We start from the raw sequence: 21,550 nt of genomic DNA, 5'->3' as shown, positions 1-21,550 counted from the left end.
GCAAGGGAAACAAGAGTTCACTGCTGGGAATATTGTCAACGTACAGTGATCTGCGATGCACAGACCCTAACTAGTTGCACATTATTTAGCTCACATCCATTACAGTTTATAAATTAACAGAGATGTCATTTTCTGTACAACAACAAAAAATAATCAATGCATATTATTTGTTTTTTATTCAAATAGATTTTACAGACATATCATCTAGAGACACAATACAAAAATCTGTATAAGTTAGGCAATGCATCACAGGAGTGACCAAAAACTCAACACATTTACCTTGGCAAAATGACAGAACCTATGTCTGCTGGCTGGAAAAATATTAGCCTTTAATGCGTTTATTAATTTCACTAAACGTACTTGAAATGCTGTTCCTTAGCGGTGTTCATTATTCCTTTCTGTGTTTCAGACTTACTCTTATTTATTTTTTCCATTTTGTTTTTACACCGAGGAGACTGCAGTCAAATAACACTCAGCAACTCATTTCCTCTCTTTGGACTGAAAAATTAAACAGATACTAAATTATGACAGTGAATTTAGAAAGGAGGGCTCCAAGGGCTTGAAAGAACATGTCTGAGATAATATGATGCTTCTAAGAATATTGCAATCACATCCAAGCAATCACCGAAGCGTGCCATGTAACTACCTCCTCAGCTAATATGCTTTTTTCTCCGTGATGACTAATCATGTTCTATTAAACAGCGGTAATGCTGGAAGAACTCAACTATACAAGTGTAATGAAGCCAGTATTCTCCCCGGACAGATTAGCTACAACTGATTTGACACATACCATCATAGGAGCTTCAAACCTGACAAACTCTGTGCTTGCTTCTGATTTATGCCGTCAAGCTCTTCAGAGAAGAGAATGAAATCCAGGCGTCGCGTTTGGTAGAGGTGAAATGTACTGATGTGCTTAACTGTCAGTTACAGAAAGTCACCATCTCTCCTTCCTTCTCCTCTTGCTCGCCTCTCCCTCCGCCCCTTCCCTCCACGCTTGGGGAGCCTGGTCCCCCCCCCCGGGGACGACCGCTCTCCCATGGTCCCGGTGCCACGCGCAGCGTGTCCTGCTCAACCCACATGCACTCGCCTGCTTGTTTCCATCGTTGGAGAGCTGCCACTGAAACAACTGCTTTCTCTGCAGCCCCTTTTGCTCCTTCTCATCCCCTCACTGTTTCCGGATGGGACAGGGATGTACCAAAGGGAAAAGGGGAAAGGAGAGCTACCAGACTCACAGAGCAGAGCTGTGATGGGGATGGAGGAATATGAGGCTGCGGATGTAATTCAGGTCAGCGAATACACGAGTGAGCTCCTCCTCAGATGATGGTGGGCATTCTTCCGCTGCTGTTGTTCCGGTTATTGTTCTTCCTGGACAAGTTTGGAGTGGCCATGAGGACGAAGCGCTCGTCAGGGCAGCCATACTGGAGGAGAACATCAATGCACTCCTGGCTGGAGGCCTGCCGGGCATAGGCCAGCGCTGTGTTTCCATGGGCATCACGTGCCATCACGTCGACACCATACTACAGAAAGAAGAGAGGTGTTGCCAAGACAGCATTAAAATAGAGGAGTGGATTCAGGACAAACAGAATCATAGAATGGTTTGTGTTGGAAGGGAACTTAAAGCTCTTCCAGTTCCAACCCCTGCTATGGGCAGGGCCACCTTCCACTGGAGCAGCTTGCTCCAAGCCCCTGTGTCCAACCTGGCCTTGAACACTGCCAGGGATGGGGCAGCCACAGCTTCTCTGGGCACCCTGTGCCAGTGCCTCAGCACCCTCACAGGGAAGAGCTTCTGCCTAAGAGCTCAGCTCAGTCTCCCCTCTGGCAGGTTAAAGCCTTAGGTCCTGCTGAGGGACATGGCCAAGCAGAAACCAACCCAGCCAGCGCCCTCCCCTGGACATCAAGTACGTACCCAAATCAAGAGCTGCACTAGCACCACGTTTCCTTTCCGGCACGCCAAGTGGAGGGCCGTGCGCCCATCACCGTCTCCACAGGTCTCGTTCACCTCTTCCCGCGTCCCATGGGCCAGGAGCAGGATGACTGTCCGCAAGTCCTCCTCGGCTGTAGCCCTCAGGAGATGTTGGCCCAGAGAAAGCTCCAGGCACTGCAGCGGGGCAAGGAAAAGCTTCTGCTCGTACTTGGCACGTATCCAGAGCTCTTTTTCTTCCCTGGAGAAGCCAAAGGAGAAGGTTACTCTAAGCTGCCTTCGCTGCCTCTAAATGGTGGCAGGTCAGGTACCAGCACACTAGCCAACGGCAATTAACCAACCAGGAGATTATCCCCCCCTTTAATGTTTGGCAAGAAAGCCCTCACAGAAACAGTTCACCCAAATCTAGATGTGCAGCAATGTTTGTGTCACCCATCTCATCGTTACTGAGCCGTATTACTGCAATGCCTGAGATCCCCCTTGCTTGATGCCATGTTTATGGTGGGGTGGTAAGATCACAACATCCAGTAGGTCTTAAAAAGCCCTGCAGTGCAAGAGCCCTCACTGTCATGAAGAGCAAAGACCAACCAGGCAGCGTGGCTGCATGTTAAGGATCTGCTGCAAAATAGGCCATAGAAAACGCACTGATTTCTGTATCTAAGACCAGAGGTAACCAAGCACCTTGAGCCTGCATTTCAGACAGGAAAGCAAGCCCTGAAAGACACAGCCTTGCTTGCAGGGGTGCTTTTTCCTTCCGCAAGTTCCACTGCAAAAAGCATATGGATGCTTCCTCTGTTTTTCCAAAATGCAACCCCCCAAACCCATACTTTGAAGCACCATTTCCTCCTGATAGGTCAAAGAACTACCAAAAGCTTTCTGCCTGCTATTAGATTACAGGAGAACCAGGACTACAAACAAGTCCCTCAACTCCCCATTCAAAAAATTACCATACAATTATATGATCTAAGAGATCGAGCCCTAGACAAAGTCCCATTTAGAGGTACCTCAGGTAATCTGTTCAGCCTGTGAGAACCACATACATCACCTCAACCAGGCAACTTGTTACTGGTGACAGATTCTCTCTGGTGGAGTACAAAAGGCAAAGCTCTGTTTACGCCTTTCAGCCCTGTTTACACTACTCCCAGTAATCTAGTGTCAGGTTAGCCCTAATCTGTTTTTAAATACTTATGTAAACAGATCCTTCCAACAGCAAATCTGGATTAGTTTTGCATCATTTCCTGGTACATGTGGAGTGACCTTGCTTTGACCTGCCTGGATGCTTTCAGACACAGCTTCCCAAAGCATGAGCTTCTCTACTGGGACTACAATTTACCCTACAAACAGGTCGAGGGCTCTCCCCCTCCCCACCAGAAACAAAGTGCAAACAGAAAATGAACACAAAGAGTGCTTCATTTAAATCAAACCTCTGAATGCCTCCTGCAAGCTAAAAGACACCAAAAAACCCACTCCAAACATTTGGGGAGCTGCAAATTAACCTTTGATGGCAGGCTCTGATAATGAGAGTATCATTTCAGGTATTCCAGATGGAGAGGAGGAAGAAAAAGGCTTCTGTTACTATTGCATCTTTAATTAATGTGCTTTATACTTTGTTTTAAGGTAAAAAACCAAATCAGAACCAGAACTTTTTGCCATGAAAAGGATACAGTAACATGCAATTATTTATGACTAAATGGATCTTCTTGCACCACTGCAACAGTTCTACTTCCCGTATTCACCTACGGTATCTTCAAGAGTGCTTAGCAAACATCTCATCTATGTTTTTGAAACATGGATAGAGGGATTGAGAGTATAACCCATATATCCAACTACACGTTTAAAACATGCCAGACTGCAAACTGAAGTGATTCAACCTGTGCTGTTCTACAACAGCGGCACAAGTCAGGGCTCAGGGAATTTACTTCTCAGACGTCCATACATCCTAAAGGCAAAATATACCTCAGACACACAACTAATACAACTGTTTTAGCCTAGTCAAGAGTCTGCAAATGCCCCCCTCCATCTTCCCCAGAGCACCTTTTGAGTGATAGTAACTTCTGGCTCCTGTCAGAGCACTGGCTGCTGTGACTGCCATGGCTTGAAGTCCCTTCCTGTTTAGAGAAGAAGCTGTTTTACATAAGTCTCCCACTTCTAATCAGAATCCACCTGCAACTGAAATAGCGACTCCATGATATGCACCAAAATAAAGACAACAAATGCCAAGTTCACGCAGAGAAGAGGCTTGCAGAGCTTTAGGTTGCTGATTTACAGATCCACTGACATTTGCCATGTGTTGCAGGGGAGCAATCCAAAGGCAATGCTGCTGCTCTTGGAAGGTTGCAAGAGAGCAGGATAGACACCAATGACCCAATCCTGCTCAGGTTTATCCTACTGCCTCAAAAGTCTGGCAAAAGAACAGAAAACACCCTTAAAAGAAATTTAAAGGGAAAGGGAATGTGCTGCCACCTGCATTAGTGATGGAGAGGATGCAAATGGTCCTTTCTTAAGGCACTCTCCTGCAGTATGATTGAGTAACACGTAACAGCTCTGCATTAATGCTGACCGTATGCTCCAGGCAGGATTCATCCCTTAACCACAGGAAATCTGACGCAGAGCTGAGGACCAGCTAAGAAGACATTGAGGCCCTCAGGAGATGCTCACCGGTGTGGCTGGTCAGAGCAGGATCCTGCAGGCTGTGCCACTGGGCTACACTCATCTAGAAATTCAACCTCTGCACATGGTTATTTCACCTCAATTCAGTTTCCTGTAGGGCCCCAAAAGACTCAATTCATGAAGGTCCAATTCTACTTTTGGAGTCTCACGTGGTGGGAACACAGCAAACACTACAGACAAAAATAAAGGTGTTTTAAGAGCCTCAGACATCTGGGGGCAGCATGTCACCGACATCAGCGGCTGAGACAGACTGAGGTCGTGCTCAGCAGTACAAACTGGGCACAAGAAAGATAACGTCATTTGGACTTTCTGCTAGAAAACTGTTTCAGAAATGACTCCCTTTGTCTGACTCAGTTCTCTCTGGGGTGCTGTGTTGCCACAAAATCTGTTTCTCAAGGCCCAGGATAGTGTTCTGGACAGTGGTGTGGGGCACAGCGCATGTTTCCAGCCATCCGATGCTTGATTCCACCATGGTAAGCACATGGCGCTTGCCTTGGCGGGTTGGTGGGAGTGTGATATAATCAATCTGCCAGGCCTCCCCATAGCTGTACTTCAGCCATTGTCCTCCATACCAAAGAGGCTTTAACTGCTTGGCTTCTTCAATTGCAGCACATGTTTCACACTCATGAATAACCTGAGCAATAGTGTCCATTGTTAAGTCCACCCCTCGATCACAAGCCCATCTGTATGTTGCATCTCTGCCCTGATAGCCTAAAGTGTCATAGGCCCATCAGGCTAAAAATAATTCACCCTTACGAATTAAGGGTGAATTCACCCTTTGCCAATCTAAATCCATCTTTGGGTGGATTGGCAAATAGATTTGGATAGATTGGCAAATTCACCTTTGCCAATCTAAATCCATCTGAGCCACTTCAATCTTGGTAGCAAACACTACAGACAAAAATAAAGGTGTTTTAAGAGCCTCAGACATTTGGGGGCAGCATGTCACTGACATTGGCTACTGCATCAGATGTAGGTCTTGCTCTACAGTCCAAACTGGGCACAAGAAAGGTACATCATTTGGGTTTTCTGGTAGAAAATGTAACTTTATCATAGAGGCAGGAGGAAAAGCACACTCGCCCATGCCCCATGGAACAGCCAAAATGTAGAGAGATTGCTTTTCAATGAGTACCTAGAAAGTCAACATCTATGAACACCCTTCGTACACCTCTGCACACAAACCATTTCATTTTGAATGGGAAGTCCCCAGGAAGTCAACTTCAGCTCCGCTGCTCACATCACCTCAGCAATGCCGACAACATGACACCAATACCGTAACTGTTGCTCTGATGCCCCAATTTCACTTCTGGGATCCACAGCTTGTCTTGGTTGAGGTTTCATTTCCCTGGAGGAAGGCCAGTCCAAGAGCAGAGTTGTCAGCAGTAGATCACTTAACCTCCCTGCAGTTCCCTGGAGGACCACTGTTCACATTCCCTGTTAGCTAATGAGCTACAAAATGAATTATTGGAGCGGTCAGCAATAAGCAGGAAGAGGAGGCACAGTGTTTCATTTCAGCCAGCGCTGACATACCTTTAAATAAATCAACTGAACAAGAGTACGAGGAAATGTGGGCAAGAGCAACTCATCAGAAAGACACCGAACCAATCCCTAAAAATAAAGGAAACATACATCAGCTTGTAAATATGTCCCCCGTTTTCTTCCCTTTGCTGCAGTCCTGGGAACTTCTGCTCTAAATGACCCCTTTAATTCCAGAGCTTTTCAGCTGTAGTTGTCAAAGCCAAACCAAGGCTCTTTTATTGAACTTTTAAAGTCCAGTGGAGTCCTCTCCTCAGGAACAGATTAAAGCCAGTGTGCTGGGAAGGCAACGCCATGTGCTCAGATTGCTCCAATGCTATGTAATGCTGGAGAACGTGTGAGCTGCCTCCTCCTCATCTGTATTAATATGACTTTTCTGCAGGGATCACACTAGCTGCTGTATTTTCACTGCATATGCACAAAAGAATTAATGGATTATAAACTCTACCTAGGAGGTGAAAGAGAAACAAAAATAACAGAAGATCAGACTTTCCTTGAGCCTTTTATCTCTGAAGCTATTAATTCAAACCCAGACTGCTGATACCAACTTCAAACATCAGTGCTTAGACAAGGGCCAGATGCAACAGAAGACGACTCCAAAATACCCTGTGCTACCAGGAGAGGACTGAACGACCAAACCTTGGCCAAAAAGTACCACCAAGCTCTTTGCTCATGCAGGAGCATCACCAGTGAACTCCTGACATACACACAGTGGTGTGAACAGCGAAACCTCTGCCACGGCAGTGATGCTGTACATAGGTAAAGGGTTACTAGAAACAGAGGAAGATTTCAGTTCTCAGTTTATTTTGATCTAATTAGGTGCTTGCTTCTCAAGATAATGTCCAATTATTTAAATTACACTCCAGCCACATCACATCATTATTATCTGGAAGCGTAAGTACTGGGCACTGTAAGGGGGAGGGCTAACTGGGTAGCCTGAGAGAATATGAAAAGCAGATTTGCTTAGAGCACAGCTTCACTGCATTCCTCCCTTGTGGATTTGCACCAGAGATGTTCGTTTAGGAGCCCACGTCCTACACACCTCAGCCCCATAGAGTGCATCGTGTGGCTCTCCCACCTGCAGTTTTACAACCAACAAATGTGAGCAGGATGCACTGCTGGTATCAACTCTCCATCCTACTCCTCCTTGCTCCCATTCACCTCTGCCTTCATTTGTCCCTCACATACACTTGTTGGAGAGGAATGAAAAGCAAACAGGAAAAGGATGTGTAGGGAGGAAATAAAAGCTGTGTCATACAGTGCCTCAGAACCAACTGTGTAGGCAACAGCATGTGGATGAAGAGCCTGAGAACTTGCCATCAGAATACAACAGCTCCAGCGCAAGAGCAGCCTTGCTCTTACCTTGTTCTTACCACAGTGATAACAAGGATGACACAAAATGTTGTGCCACTTGCTTGTTATCTAAATTTACTCCCATTTGTTAAAAGGTGCAATGAAATTCTACAAGGTGGCATTACTAACGCAATGGACAGCAGGCATTTACCACGGCAGAGCATTGATTTCTCGCCACCAGAAATATGGAGCAGGCTTGGCGCAGGCATTTTGAAGTGAGGTTTTATCCCCCACACACCTCTGACAACACTAAAAAGCTCTTGAAATCTTTTATCTTTTCGTCAGTCTTGCTAAAGAAAAGTATTCTATCACTGAGGAGGCCCCTAAATGGTCTCTCTTGCGTTGCCGTGCCCGTGTGTTGCCATTGCTGGTTGCTCACTGAAGTACAACCATGTAACGCAGTAGTAACCTGGCCAGCTCAGCAAGAGCACTACCACATTTCTCTCCTGTTGGCCAGCTGACAAGTTTAATGTATCTCCTCCAAGAAAAGGAAGTAAATCTAACCCTATACCTCCCAACCTGCTGGAGAGTCCTGTAATGTGTCATTACCTTTGTGGTCCAGCATGGAAGAAGCTGCACCACCCAATGACCAGCCCCGGGCAGCCGGTTGTGCCAGGGCTGGATGTTTAAACAAACCCCTTTGCAATGACCATAGAGTGCATCCCATAAACCGCATCGCTTTGGATAGAGTCAGCAATGCAATGTTGAGACGGGTAAAAGAGAAACACTGGGGTTGGGGGCAGGGATGGGGAACACAAGACAACGGGACTGAAATGTTGGGGAAAGTCCATGATGTTTTTAATTGCAACTAGCAAAGGGGGGAGAAGAAGAGAAGGCGAGAAGAAAGGGCTAGCAGCAAGGAATTTCCAAAGTGTCTTCCTGCCCCAAGCAAAGCAGGAACTGGGAGGAGAGGCATGGAAGAGGAGTTGGGAACAATATGCTGAGAAAACACAGGGGCTTCCTCTCTCTGCAGGAGAAGACCCCACTCTATTGCAAAGTAAGTGCTTAGCAGTTGACTGCTTCCTAGCATGCATGCCTTCTCTCCCTGGCTGCGTTGCTAAGGGGGAAGGCGTACAAGCCCACCGGGGATATACAGGTCCCTGGCAAACAAGAGGGCTCCAGACAGCAAACAAAGACCGATGGGTATTTATTCCTTAATTACGAAAAGCTTTTAAGAAACAGCCCACTGTAAATCCCGCCTGCCGAGGAAAGGGACCAGGATTTATGTGCGCCAGGGCAAAGAGGAAATAAATATCTCTCTGGCTCCTGATCAATATTATGAGTGTTTTGCCAACCTACAGGGTGTTTTATGAGCTGGAAGGACAGAAAGGGATCATTAATAATTAAATAAAGTCAACCTATTAAGCTTATTACTTCTTACAAGTTAAACATCCCTGACAGATGAAGACCAGCCATATAGGAGAGCCACAGATAAGACAGCCCATGTCTTGTCTTGGACTCTGGACCAGGGCTCCCTAGCGTAGTAACACAGCTTGGAAATGATTTGGTTACACTTGGGGAAGTTATGTGGCTGAGGACTGTGTTCACCCTGCTGTTAAACCTGCAAGTTTTGTCCACCAGTGAAGACAGGCAGAGAGGGACAATTCAGTGCCATAAAAACATGCCAAACTCAAGTTACTTCTCCTACCATCAGACCTATTCAAGCAACCAAACCAAATCACCAGTCTCAAAATATAGGTGGCTTCCTATTTGGGCATGCCCAAAGGCCCCCACGCTGCTGGGGAGCTGTTTTCTGCAGCCCACAGGTCAGGATCTTCTCTACCATTAGCTTCACTAACACATTCGCCAGTTTTCCTTTAATAGCTGTGTGTTTAAAGGTAAAACAAAAAGCCCTACTGTGCATGACAGACAGAGACCACTCACACGTGCAGAGCTGAATGTGCTTCTCAAATTAATCATGTCTTGCATGACACTAACCAGTACCATAATTCAGATTCAGCGGAGCTTCTCCACTTTCTCTGCCCTCTCTTCTCACAGCATCCCCCTCCAAAATAGCTGCTACTTCTGCACTTGTAGGCTAGCCTTCCAGAGATGCCACAGGGTAAGCAGCAGTTCTCCCTTAGGTGTTAAGGCAGCTGCAGGATTTATCACTGCGCGACATTAATTACCAGCCTGGCCAAGACATCAAGGTTTACTGACTTCAGGCTCTTTAGATAAATACCCTGCAATTGTGGGCTCTGATATAGCACATCAAATTGCAGCAAAGTTATGTTTTCATTGCATGACACTCAATCTAATCCTTTTTAAGGTGTACTCAAAGAAATATATTATGCCTGAGGTTTCCTCCATATAAAGTTAAGCAAAAGCTTTGTGACATAAAATGGCAAGGAATGCTGTCGGTGATACGAAAAGGCTTATTAAGTTGAAAATAAAGACTGTGTGACAACTGTAAGCCCTGCAAGCTGGTTAGGTTTTTTCTCAATACAAATCCAAGCATTTTTGTTCCGTGCAACTGTGTGAAATGAAAACAGGCCCTAAAGATTTAACAAAAAGCTTGAAGAATGCCACAAATTGTACTTTTCCACTAACCCTGAAAGCCCCAGGACTTTTCTAAGAGCATTGCCAGCAACGTTCAGGAGGAAAAACCCGCTGACAATGGTGAACTCTCAGGATCTGAAACACTTTGCTTGGTGAAAACAACTGAAAAAGCACTGTGAACAGTGAAGGAAGATGGGTTTCTGGTAGGATGTGCAAGGAGAGACCTTATGAGAATCTGGAATACAACAGCCATGATCACTCCTTTTCACCCACCCTCTGCTGACCAAAAAACTACTGAGTTCCTGATCTGATTCCTTTTACCTAGATATTTGACGTACAAGCCTATAAACATCCATGTAGAATTTAAACCAAAACATACCATTGTGCTGGCTACCAAAAATAGGCTAGTAAGTTATCACTGTGTGGTTCTAGATACATACATGGACTGCTTCCATTTCTTGGGTGGTCAACCTCAACACTTTGGCATACTACAAGTATTACCCAGAAAAGCCAATAGCTGCTCTACAACAGTTGCCTGGGAATGCTAAACCCAAGCAGTATATTTGCTTCTTGCTTGTTTGCAGTAATACATATATATGTAGAGAATCGTAATTGCAAACAAGTATCTAAAGCCTTTCATTATTCATGTGTAACCATACTTAACCTGATGTCTTAAGTGTATAAATCAAACTGCATTGTGCCAGTACCTAAACACAGACTGGAAACTTCAATTTACAATTTGATATACAGTCACTCAGGTTAGAAGATTCCATTAATTTGCTATTTGTTAACACTAATTTTCTCCTACAGGAAGGCAACGCTTAATGCAACAGTATTTTAAATATAGCTCAAGAAATCATTCCAGCTTTTTTTTTCTTTTGTTTTTTTTAAGGGGAAAAGTATGAAAATTCCATTTTCCCACAAAATATGGCAAAAAAATTCCATTTTCCCACAAAACATGGCAGTCGTTTTGAACAGTTCTGAATGCTACTAAAAATTAACCGTTAGGAAAGGTTTTGTGGAAATCAAGGTCATCTGGTATCTTGGTTATTCATGTCTAAAAATCTGGCTATTTCCACCCCAAACTGGGCTTCTGCTTTCATATTCTTATTAGAGGAAGCTCTTGTACAGTGTTCAGGGGAGGAGGGAGTGACATACAAATACTTCAATGCATAAATCTCAATAATCTGTGCCAGGTGAGAGACGGAGCGAGGTAGCCAAGTGCGGTTCCCACCGAGCCTGAGTAATGTGGCATGTAACAGGGATGTACATCAGTGATGTGCTTCCCAGTGGCTCCTCCCGTGATGCGACTATCACAGCGCATTAAGGATACCATAACAGTCGCTGATGTGATCTGCTTTGGAACGTATCACATCATAAACAGATGAGAGAAGAGAAATGGAGCTTTTCCTCAGCTCATAATGCTGTAAAGTGGAGAAGTAGTGTAACTATGAGTGCACCAATGCCTTATAAATAATGAGATGGGGGGGGAGAGCCTCCAGTCTACCCAAAGGGCTGACAAACTTGCAGCAGAGACATTAAAGAGATCTCAAATGAGAGCTTGCTTTAGTACACAAAGGTGGCTTCAATGATCCAAAATGAAAAAACATGTTGTGGGCTGCAGAAGGGGAACTCAATCTTTATGTGAGGATCAGGAACTGGAAGAGGACAGTCTAATTACAACGCTTCACAAAGACCTTCCAAAATTTTCTTGACAATTTTGATCCTCTGTTACCAACAACTTCCACAGTTTGGTTTGTAAAGGAAAACAAAAGCCCTTTCAGGGGGCTTTAATATCTTAATTCCAGCAGAAGCAATAAGAGGATACTTCTTGAGGTATGTGGGGAAAAAAAACCCCAACATTACACTGAATTTATGTAAGGCATAAAAGAATAAACACAAGTAATAAACACTGTACTTGAGCACAGACTGTGAAGAAGAACACATTTGGAGCAGCAAGCAAATAAAACAAATGCTTGTGCTGCATAAGTCAGTAGTGGAAGGCAGGCACATTCGCAGCTGAAGGTCTAGAGGGTTGGAAAGTAGTCAGACCATCCCTGTGGGCAGCACTCCTATGACCCTTGTTCTTCAGATGCTACAGGGACCTCTCCCCTTTGCCCCCTTCCTCTTCCAACATCTCCTCATCAGCGATTCCAATAAATCCCATGCCCTCCTCTTCCTCTCCAACACATCTTCCCTTCTTCACCAACACACCTTTGCCTGTTCCACTGACGCCACCTCTAGTGGTGGCTTCACCAGAGCTACTTTGGCTGTCTCAAACATCTCCCTGATGCTAAGGACTATACAAAAATCATCATACTTTTCCATTTTTAATGACTATTTTTATTTAGTAAACACGATGCCTGTTGTGCCAAGTTACATCTCTTGAAGTATTCCCTCTGTTCAGCAAATGACGGGATTTCCCTCCACCTCAGTTTCAGTGGGTTGCAGGGGTTTGGTGCCTTTCTAAAGCCACAAATGTTAATAAAAGGCTGTTGGTATAGACCAGCTCATGTGTCTGAAAGAGCAAAAATGAAGAACTAACTTGAGCAACTGAGACTAAAAAAAGACTTGAGAACTCCTCAGCAGTTAAACACCCACAGAAATCCATGGAGTTTCCTCTGTACCTAAGAAGTGAAACCTTAATGCTGTTTTTTTCTGTGTATTTTCAACACTGGGACATGCAACACTGGAGTTGGCCAAATGTGTCCCAAAAGGTGAGATTAGAAATGGACTCAGCTTTCAAAAGACACGTGAGTGCTCAAGTACTGCTGAGGCCTTTCTAATTGCACACCTCTGTCTATTAATCACTTGCAAACCTTTAGGCTTTTAGGATTTACAAGCCATACGGTTGGTGCTTAACAGTGGGAAACCCACATAAAACCTGACAGCAAAGAAAATCCACACCACAGACGCTTCCAAAAGTGACAGCAAGTTCTGCTTGGAGAGCACCTCTGGAGAGAGGTGTGCAGGGACTGAAAAGCCGTGTGCCAGAATTAAGGCCTCTTGGCCAAACACTCTCAGTGCGTAAGTGCCCTCTCTTTTCCAGCTACTTCCCTGCAAATCCCTCTGCAGGACACATTTGGAAATGATTTAAAAAAGATAAACCATCCTTAATCTGTTACCAATTAAGAGAAACATGTGAATATTATTTTCTAATTTGTGACTCCATCTTAAAAGCAAAATCACTGAAATAATTACATCAGCTCCTGAATATTTCTATTGTGCTCCCGAAAAAAACCCAGGAATAGTGGGTATGTCCTCTCCTGGCTGATATGCCCCAGGGCTGAATGTATCAGTAAGTACCATCAAAGCCCTGAATGTGAACTGCCAACAAACTGTAATTTCTGGTTTGTGGCAGCTGCAGCCCAAGGGCTGCCAAACTGATTAGTTACCTCCTAATGGTCTTTGTGCAACTTGGGTCTGCAGCAAGGAGGTGGGAAGGAGAGCAAGCCAAGGAGGGTAGAAGTTGTATAGTAAACACACGGTGTTCAAGTTGTCCACTACGCGAGTGACCGGTTTCCAGCAGGCTGTTGATGTACAAGCTCTAAGCCAGGATTTATGTGAGCGGTGACGGAGGCTTCCTTTTAAAACCCAGACGCAGTGCGACTTGAGTGACTAACTCCTGAAAATTGGTAATTTCCTGGTGGTTAGCAGGAGAAGGCCTGCCAATGGGAGAGCAGAAGCTGCTAATAAATTTATAGTGCGTTATATGCCAATTAGACCCCTTCAGCCCTTCAAGAGGCAGCAGCACCAATCAGGTTATCATTCCACAAATGTACTCTTTGGAGCTGATCTCATCACAAATCAATCCTGCATTTAAAGTGCAATTCTCATTAGCGTTACCTGGGAATGCACTTGTGAAACAATGCAAGCAGGTATTTTTCCTCTCCCCTCTAAGCGTCCTTCCCCAATGCCTTGTGCACTGCTATTTACTTCTCATACACAGTCACGTCTGAGCTTCAAATGGTAAATAGTCATTTTGACTATCACATTAATTCTACATTGAACCAGATTTATTACACACATCAGACTTGGGAGTTTCACTGTCATTCACAAGCCAGCCGTGAACTTCCTGGTTAAATTACATCCTCGTAGCTGACCATGCACCATGCAATATCCTATCAATACTGTGACTCACGAGCAGATCCTTCAGCTTCCCACCCCATGACATCCACAAGTGCTAAGACAGCCAATACTGCTTATTTGGACATTCAGAAAAAGCAACAATACAGAAGCAGGGAGAAATATATAGTCTGTATGGTTTAGCATCTTCAGCATACATCCACATCTACCTTAAACCTCTGGTTACAGCTTAAACCACATCTTACAGCCTGTGCAGGCAACACTGCATTTTGGATGCTTTGCAAAGCAAGTTCACCTTCATTTTCTACTGAGCAAGGCCAGAAACGACTTTAGTTTCAACTTTGTAACCTATGGCAATGCAAAGATGCCTCGTGGTCAGGAACACAAGCCAACCTGAGTCACTGGTAATGCATTTTCCTTTTCTTTCTCAAGCTAGGTTCAGACCTCAAGTAGCAGACAAGTATCCTGTAACTGTAGTTGTTTAGGCTCCGAGTGCTACGGAATGCTCTTTTTGGGGCTCAGGAAACAGGTTGTGTGAACTTCTGAGCCTGTGCCATGAAGAACAAACTACCATAGACTTTCACAGTGCTTCGCTCTCCCCCTTGTGCACTGGGATGCCCAAGAGCATCAGGATGCAGCATCCCATGCTGGAAGGCAGACTGAAGGAACAAGGCCTCCCTAATGCAGGGATTACCAGAGCAACCTTCACCTCCCCGTTTCCTCTCCTGTTCAGTCAGGTAAGCTCATCTTCAGCCACGGTAGGATCAAATTCTACTTGCCTCTGCCCCACTCATTTCAGGTTTTGCAGAGCCTCTTCACAAAAGAAACCTCAGGAAGAGCAGTGCACGATGCCTCAAGCCTTGGGCTGTCACCTGCATCTTATTTCTACTTAACCTCTTAAATAACATTGGAATTCACTTTGTCCCCTGATGGGCGCCGTAATGAGAACCACCCGTCAATCACGGCTCCATTAGCCTGGACAGACTTCCACTTCCTGAAACAATTTATTGGATTCCCAGAAGCGAATGGACCTTCTTCCTTTTGAGCTGGGCTTTTTTGGGGGGAGCTATTCAGCGGGAGCGGGTCTCCCTTCTGTTCCTGCTGAGCCAGCATTGTTCCCCCCGTTTGCTCATGAAAACGGTTTCCTGAGTTGACCCACCTCTTCTTGTCCCGGGCAGGCCGAGTGTTTGCCAAAACCTCCTTTTGACTGCTCAGTTCAGCGGCCCTATACAAAACCCACCAGCTGTTTCCAGCCACTGGGGCAGGGGAAGGAGCCAATTGTGCTGTTAACCCCTTCCCAACAGAAACCCTCTGCAGAAGGTCTGCTTGCGTTGGCAGCTGGTTGCATGGATCCATCGTCCTTAGGGCAGATGAGCGGGACTCCAAGGTAGACTCCTTCTTACTTAGGAGAAAAGGATCTGCTTCCATTTAGTGTGAAACTAAAAACAATTTTGTTTTCTTCTTCCTTTCTCTTGGTTACACTCAAATTGCAGCTCAAAGAAAAAAAAAATCTCCCTAATAGAGGCTAAAAGTGCTTTCATTGAAACATTATCCTTAAAGGAGGATTTTCATTTCCTTGAGTGTGTGCAGTCCTTATGAGGTTCATTTGCAATGTGCCTATCTGTTTTGATGGGATAATAAAATGTCTTTTATTTAAAAATATTTCCATTTCCCCCCAAAGGGATTTAAATGGTCAGTTAATCTTTCTGCTTCAGAACAACCTACTGAGTAAATAAAAGAGGGCTCGAGATGATATAAACCGATGTTTTTTTTCCCCCTAACACTGATCTCAAAGACTAAAATACAACTGTACCTGAGCATCAGCTGTACGGCTTTTGTAGTATAAATGAGTTTAACTTCTAGCCTGGGAAAGAATAAAATGGAAACAAGATGATAGTTATCTCTAGCCTTCTGTGATTCTCAAGTCAATAGTAAATGGGGGGACTCGTTAGTGCCATAGTGATCCAATCAGGATGAAATTATGCAGTCATGTAAGAAATAATATCTATTAGGCTAATTTAATCAACGAATACTTTACAGATGAATTAGAATGCAGAATCCAATTATTTCAAACATTTGGACTGTCAGCCAGTGTGTTTCTGAAGCGAAGGAAGGGGAGCAAAGGAAGGTTTAAGGAGCTTTTTAAGATGAGGGTGGCTGGGCTGTATTTATAGCAGGAGAGCTTCTAACAGCAGCAAACCTGACAACTACAATCAGCACCTTCCGCAGCTCAGAGGGCTCACGCCCAGGCGGCTCTAATCTAACCCCTCTCCATGGCTCCTGGGGCACCTTCCTTCCTCTGGGATATTGGTATGGACAGCTTGATTTGCTATTTTCAGTGGCTGATAATTACTGTCTCAAGTCTTGCTAATTTCCCCTTGCCAGTCACCCTTTTAAAAGAATCCTTACACTCTAATCACAATAGGTCTTTTTATTGTGAAGAGAAGATGTGCCCCTGGATTAGAGCAAAAATACCCTGCAGATCTCCACGTAGTATTTATTCCCCTTAAAAATGAAGAGTTTGCCTTACAATGGCAAGTGAAGGGAAATAGTATAACACATCATTACTACTAGGAGGAGAAATCGGTTTAAAATGCAACTTGACTCAAATAGGAGAGGAAAGAACTGAGGGCTGCGAGTACACATAGGTCATATCCTTGCTCCAGCATGACTCAACATCTATTTTGCTGATGCTTCGTCAGATCACAAGAGGATCCTAATACTCATGAGAAGACCATTATTCCTCCATCCCTGAGAAGTGACTGAGAAAAGCCTCCTCATCTCCTTTCATCGTTTAAGGTGGACTCAAGTCCCTCACCACTTCTCAAGAACCACTGAAACATCTTACACACGTCTCTACACTGGACAGTCTCATCATGTGGGGCCTGCCTGTTGCATTTACTATCAGAGCAGCTATTTCAAGAACTGAAGATGGCAAATGAGTATGTTTTGCTCATGCCTACAGGTTAAAAATGACTTTTTTCCCCCTCTTTCATGATTAACGGACAAGCTACACTGAAACCTATTACTAGCTTGTACAGTAGAAAACAAGGCTATAAGAAAGTGATGAAGTCTCTATCTTGTGGACTATCTTTTACAAAGAGCTGAATAAACTTCATACTGCACCTTAAGCTAAAAAGACCTCATGCCATTCTGCTGGCTTATGTATTCCTTTTGAATATTCGAGCAATAGCATGAAGAACACAGAAAACCTTGTGCCTGCTGCAGAATGTAGATGCCCCATTGCTCCGTAAGGTCTGTGCTGCGATTCCCAGCATACCTGTGATCCGAACATTCTGCTGCCCTGTCATCTGGAGCAGTTAATGGACTCTCTCATTGACTGGCTCCTGCTTATTTAAACATTTAATGCTCTTCTGATGCCCAAATGATGCCTGTTTCATGTGATGGATTAGCACAGAATACAGCAGTGACAATTTTCTGCAATCTGTGGAACATCACATTTTGATTACTTCAGGAGGAGAAAGTAAAGTTCTAAGTAAACTGTTTGATTGATAAGGAGCAGAGGAATACTTAATGTGGTGGTTCTTTGGAAGCTTTGATGAATGCCTGGCAGGACTATGATGAGTCTCCACAGAAGACGGGCAATGGCTCTGGGGAGATTTAAGGTATTTATTGCTCAAATAAAACAAAGCCAAGTGACATGAGTAGGTGCAGTAGCAGCAGCACAGGGTGATTGCAAGCTGCTGATCGAGACTAAGTGCAATTCTCATTTTTGCAGAGCAAAACCAAACAGATTTCCCAGCTTGTCTATAGAACACGGATGGTTATTTTAGGAACTGCAGATGCTGCTTCTCTTCACCAAGGAACTGGTTTTCATAGCCTTCCAGTTAATGCTGGCATTGTTCTACTTTTGGGTGGTAAATTATTTAACAGTACCTTTTTCAGATGAAGATATAAGATCCCCAGGGGACCTGTTCCTTCCAGTGGCAGCGTTTCCAGCTATGAGACTACAGACTTCAAGCTGAGAAAGGTTATCCAAAAGGAGTGTTCTTAGCATGGTGATCTAGCTGCTCCCTGCTGAAGTTTGTAAGCACTGATGTCTAGTAAAGGTAGTAACTTTTGCTCTAAAGCAACGTGTAGAGGTTCTCTGAAGAGACAGGCTGGCTTCTTATCCATTACCAAACACTCTTATTCAGGGCTTTGATGGCAATAACATGTCAACAATCTTTTTGCGTGGTGATAGAAGCTTCCAGATGTGACCTCCCCACTCTGAAACAGCTGCTGAACTGCATCTTTGTGAAGATCCCTAAAGCTCTCCCTGACTGCAAGCAAGGAAGGGACTCTGTATTGAAAGCATCCTCCCAAAACAGCTCAGACTAAGGGGACCTTATGAGAGACAGAAGGAAGAAAAGAAGCCACCAGTGAAAGGTAAGATGCATTTGAAGGGAGGGCTGTATCAGAAGCACCTTCTCCTTCAGAAAAGGGAGCTCGCCAGAGCCCACGGTGCTGTTTTGCTATGAAAAAAGGCACAGTTACAGTGGTGAAGAGAACTGATTATTTTATCTTCAGTTTCCTAATTTCTGGGTAGGGTTGATGGATGTTTTGGACAGAGGAGGCTGAAAGGAGGCTTTGTGACCCCAGATGATTAAAACAGTTGTCTTGAGCGGAGTTTGTCTATTCTGAAAAGAAGTGGGGGAGACTCCAACTAATCCATCAGTGATCCACTGCTGGCAGACAGATGCATTGATTAGAAATGACAGCGCTGCAACAAGTTTGATACCCAAGTGCAGTAGAACTAGCTAGCTGTCATATGTTGTTGAAAATGCTGCCTGAGAGCTACAACTACGCTGGTGATTTTCAGCTTTTCTAGCTTACTTCAACATTCAGTGTGTGTGCTCTGATGGCAACACCAGTGGCTTTGCTGGTGCTCCAAGGAGGGTAAAGATGATCCTGGCAATGAAAAATACTTACAACTGTATTTGCAGGCTGAGAACACAGTGGCTTTGGAGGATGCTTCGATACTTCAGGTGCAGAGCAGAACCCAGTGACTGACATTATTGTTGACTATCAAAACAGACCATGCAAGAGCAAGGACTAAGGAAGGATCTGTTGTCTTCCCTGCAAAATGCTTGACTTTGCAGGGCTATTAGGTTGGGCCATCACATGTCCGAAATCACTTGCCCTTTGCTGCTAATGTTCAGGATGAGATACTTAAGCAGTAAGTAAATGAATCTATTCTGTCTATTGGAAAAGGCTGGACCCTCAAAAAGAAAGAATTCCTGATTATTCTGAGATCCGAACAATGTGGCAGACCCAGCTGGTTACTCTGTATGGCTTTTATAGTGGAAAGAAAGGTTCCTATTATTGATCTGACCTCGCAATTCAAGTTGATCTATCAAGGTCTATTAAGATACGGTCTATCAAGTTTCTGAGAGGCTTTTCTTAGCTCCTGGACCAGACCAGAGATGTACCATGAAGAATTGCAGGGTCAGACCCTAAATCACATCTTGGTGGGGAACGCACGGATCCCAGCCGTGCCTTGCCGAACCATGGCCAGTCCCAGTAATCCCACTGTTTGCTTGCAGTCCATGCTTTGGGAATGGCTTCTGAGGAATACAATAACCTGGCAGCCACCTCGAATCCTGTCTGGATGCTTTGAAAAAAGCTATTGCTCCCTTAGAGATCAAGTGGGCAGCAGCCCCTTAACAGGAACTGGTCTATGAGCTACCACCACATGTCTAATTAATGACCCTGCCGGTCGCAGCTGGAAGAGCTGAGCTGGGGGTGATTAATTAAATTAGCTGGCAGAGGAAATTACAGTGGAAAAGCCAAAGTTTGATTGCTCCATAATTAACCACAGTGCAAATAATATCTGCATCTATAACTTCCAGCGATGAGATCAGAAGCCAATTGAATTTGGCACTGATTGAAGCTGTAAATATCCTGTGGTGAAAAATGATAGGTTTGTTCTGCAGGGAAAACTTACAGAAATGGACACACAGCGGATGCAAGAGGGGAGCAGGGGACATGGGAGGAAAAAGCACTGGAATTAGATCTTGATTTCAGTTGATTTCTGGAGTGACTGGGGACTCAACATGGAACACGAAGAAATATTTAAGTAATCTGCTCTAGCTGCGGAATGCTGTGAGATTCCTTATCAGAGATCCTACAAAGTAAAGGCCATCTAGATCATTCGGTCCCTTGCCTTGCTCCCCAACATGTATTTACTCGTGGTTGGGATTCATTGCTTTGCCTGGGAGGTGACTGTACAGCTTCCAAACACTTTCTCTCAATCACATTCTCTACTTCTAGGAGCACTTGCTTGAACTACAAGGCCCCATTTTTGCGAGTAGTGCATCACCTCCAAACACCTGCAAGCACCTCCATCCCCATGATTATCATCATTTCATTAACCCTTTAAGCATCTCCTCCTGAAGATGCTCACTGAAGACTCAAAATCTTTCTTATCACTCTTCTCCCAAACTCCCTTTCTTGTTTGTAAAGTTATGGTTTTGACATCCCTGCATCAGGCTGAATTAGTGTGAGTCTTACCCCCCTTTCGCTGCTGATGTAGTTCTGGCTTAAAGAAAGCTCACATTTTTAACTGAGGCTTGAGATGCCCCCACAAATGAGCTAAGCTTTATTTACATGCTTTGCAAACTGCTACCCAATGTCCTCCTGATTAGAACCCCATATTCCAGATTTTTCCTTATGTTTTTAAGCAGTGGAACTAGTTTTCCTGAATGTTTAATAGTGAAAGGGCACTACAGACCGATCTAAAAGAGTATTTCCCATTTTATGCATTTTATACATTATTTTGCTCTGCTTGATAAATACATAGTTGAGAAATACACACACCTGAGAGGTAACTGTACTGTCAAGATTCCATTATAAACCCAGAACCAAGTACTCAGAGGCCAGCAAGAATCAGACGTTAGCAAAAGGCCCCCAGATCATACTGAACCCCCTGAGGAAACCTGGAAGCAAGCACTTCAACTGAGAGCTGATTGCTGGGTTTGGGCCAGGCAGCAATTCAATCTCCTGCTTTTTTGTGTAAAAAGCTCACCCAAACAGAGAGGGGCAATAGGAGCAGATGTGCAGGTTGGAGCAGCTGGTGCCAAGGACCCTCTATATTAATGATCCAGGGGCATTACTTTGAACTGAACGAGCCTCTTCCTTTGAATTAAACATTCCAAACTATATAAGAGGTTCAAAGCACCATGGGTTGGCCCCTTCAAGTAGAGTGTGGAGCACACTGGGTGCATGTGGAGCTTCCAAGTGGGTTTCTACAAAGAGAAACCAGTTCGTATGGACCATCTCCTGAACCAAACTAGTGCCTTGTGCTCCAGACCAATACACTCGTGTAGATCATAGAATCATGGAATGGTTTGGTTTGGAAGGGACCTTAAAGGTCATCTAGTTCAACCCCCTGCCACAGGCAGGGACACCTTAGATATGAGCACATACTCAGCGATCCAACCCACTTTACCAAGTCTGCTGCCTTGCACTGAGCGATACCAACCG

The 21,550-nt window shown here is 44.5% G+C and overlaps 1 protein-coding gene across 2 annotated transcripts in view; it reads right to left on the bottom strand.

Annotated features, from left to right (window-relative positions):
- Positions 1–1,185: 1,185 nt before the first annotated feature.
- The window catches only part of AGAP1 (ArfGAP with GTPase domain, ankyrin repeat and PH domain 1), a 320,627-nt gene continuing 300,262 nt past the window's right edge, over positions 1,186–21,550 (bottom strand). For both annotated transcript variants that reach the window (XM_080632007.1, XM_080632008.1), the window contains 2 exons: positions 1,907–2,162; positions 1,186–1,517 (listed from right to left, as the gene is read on the bottom strand). In XM_080632007.1, the coding sequence (XP_080488133.1) occupies positions 1,314–1,517; positions 1,907–2,162 (460 nt within the window). In that variant the 3' untranslated portion in view covers positions 1,186–1,313. The remainder of the gene's footprint in view (positions 1,518–1,906; positions 2,163–21,550) is intronic.

Source organism: Psittacula echo (genome assembly GCF_963264785.1).
Source record: "Psittacula echo genome assembly, chromosome: 20".
NCBI classification, from domain to species: domain Eukaryota; kingdom Metazoa; phylum Chordata; class Aves; order Psittaciformes; family Psittacidae; genus Psittacula; species Psittacula echo.
The sequence above is the reverse complement of the archived record's forward strand: the minus strand, read 5'-3'. Positions and strand labels throughout refer to the sequence as shown.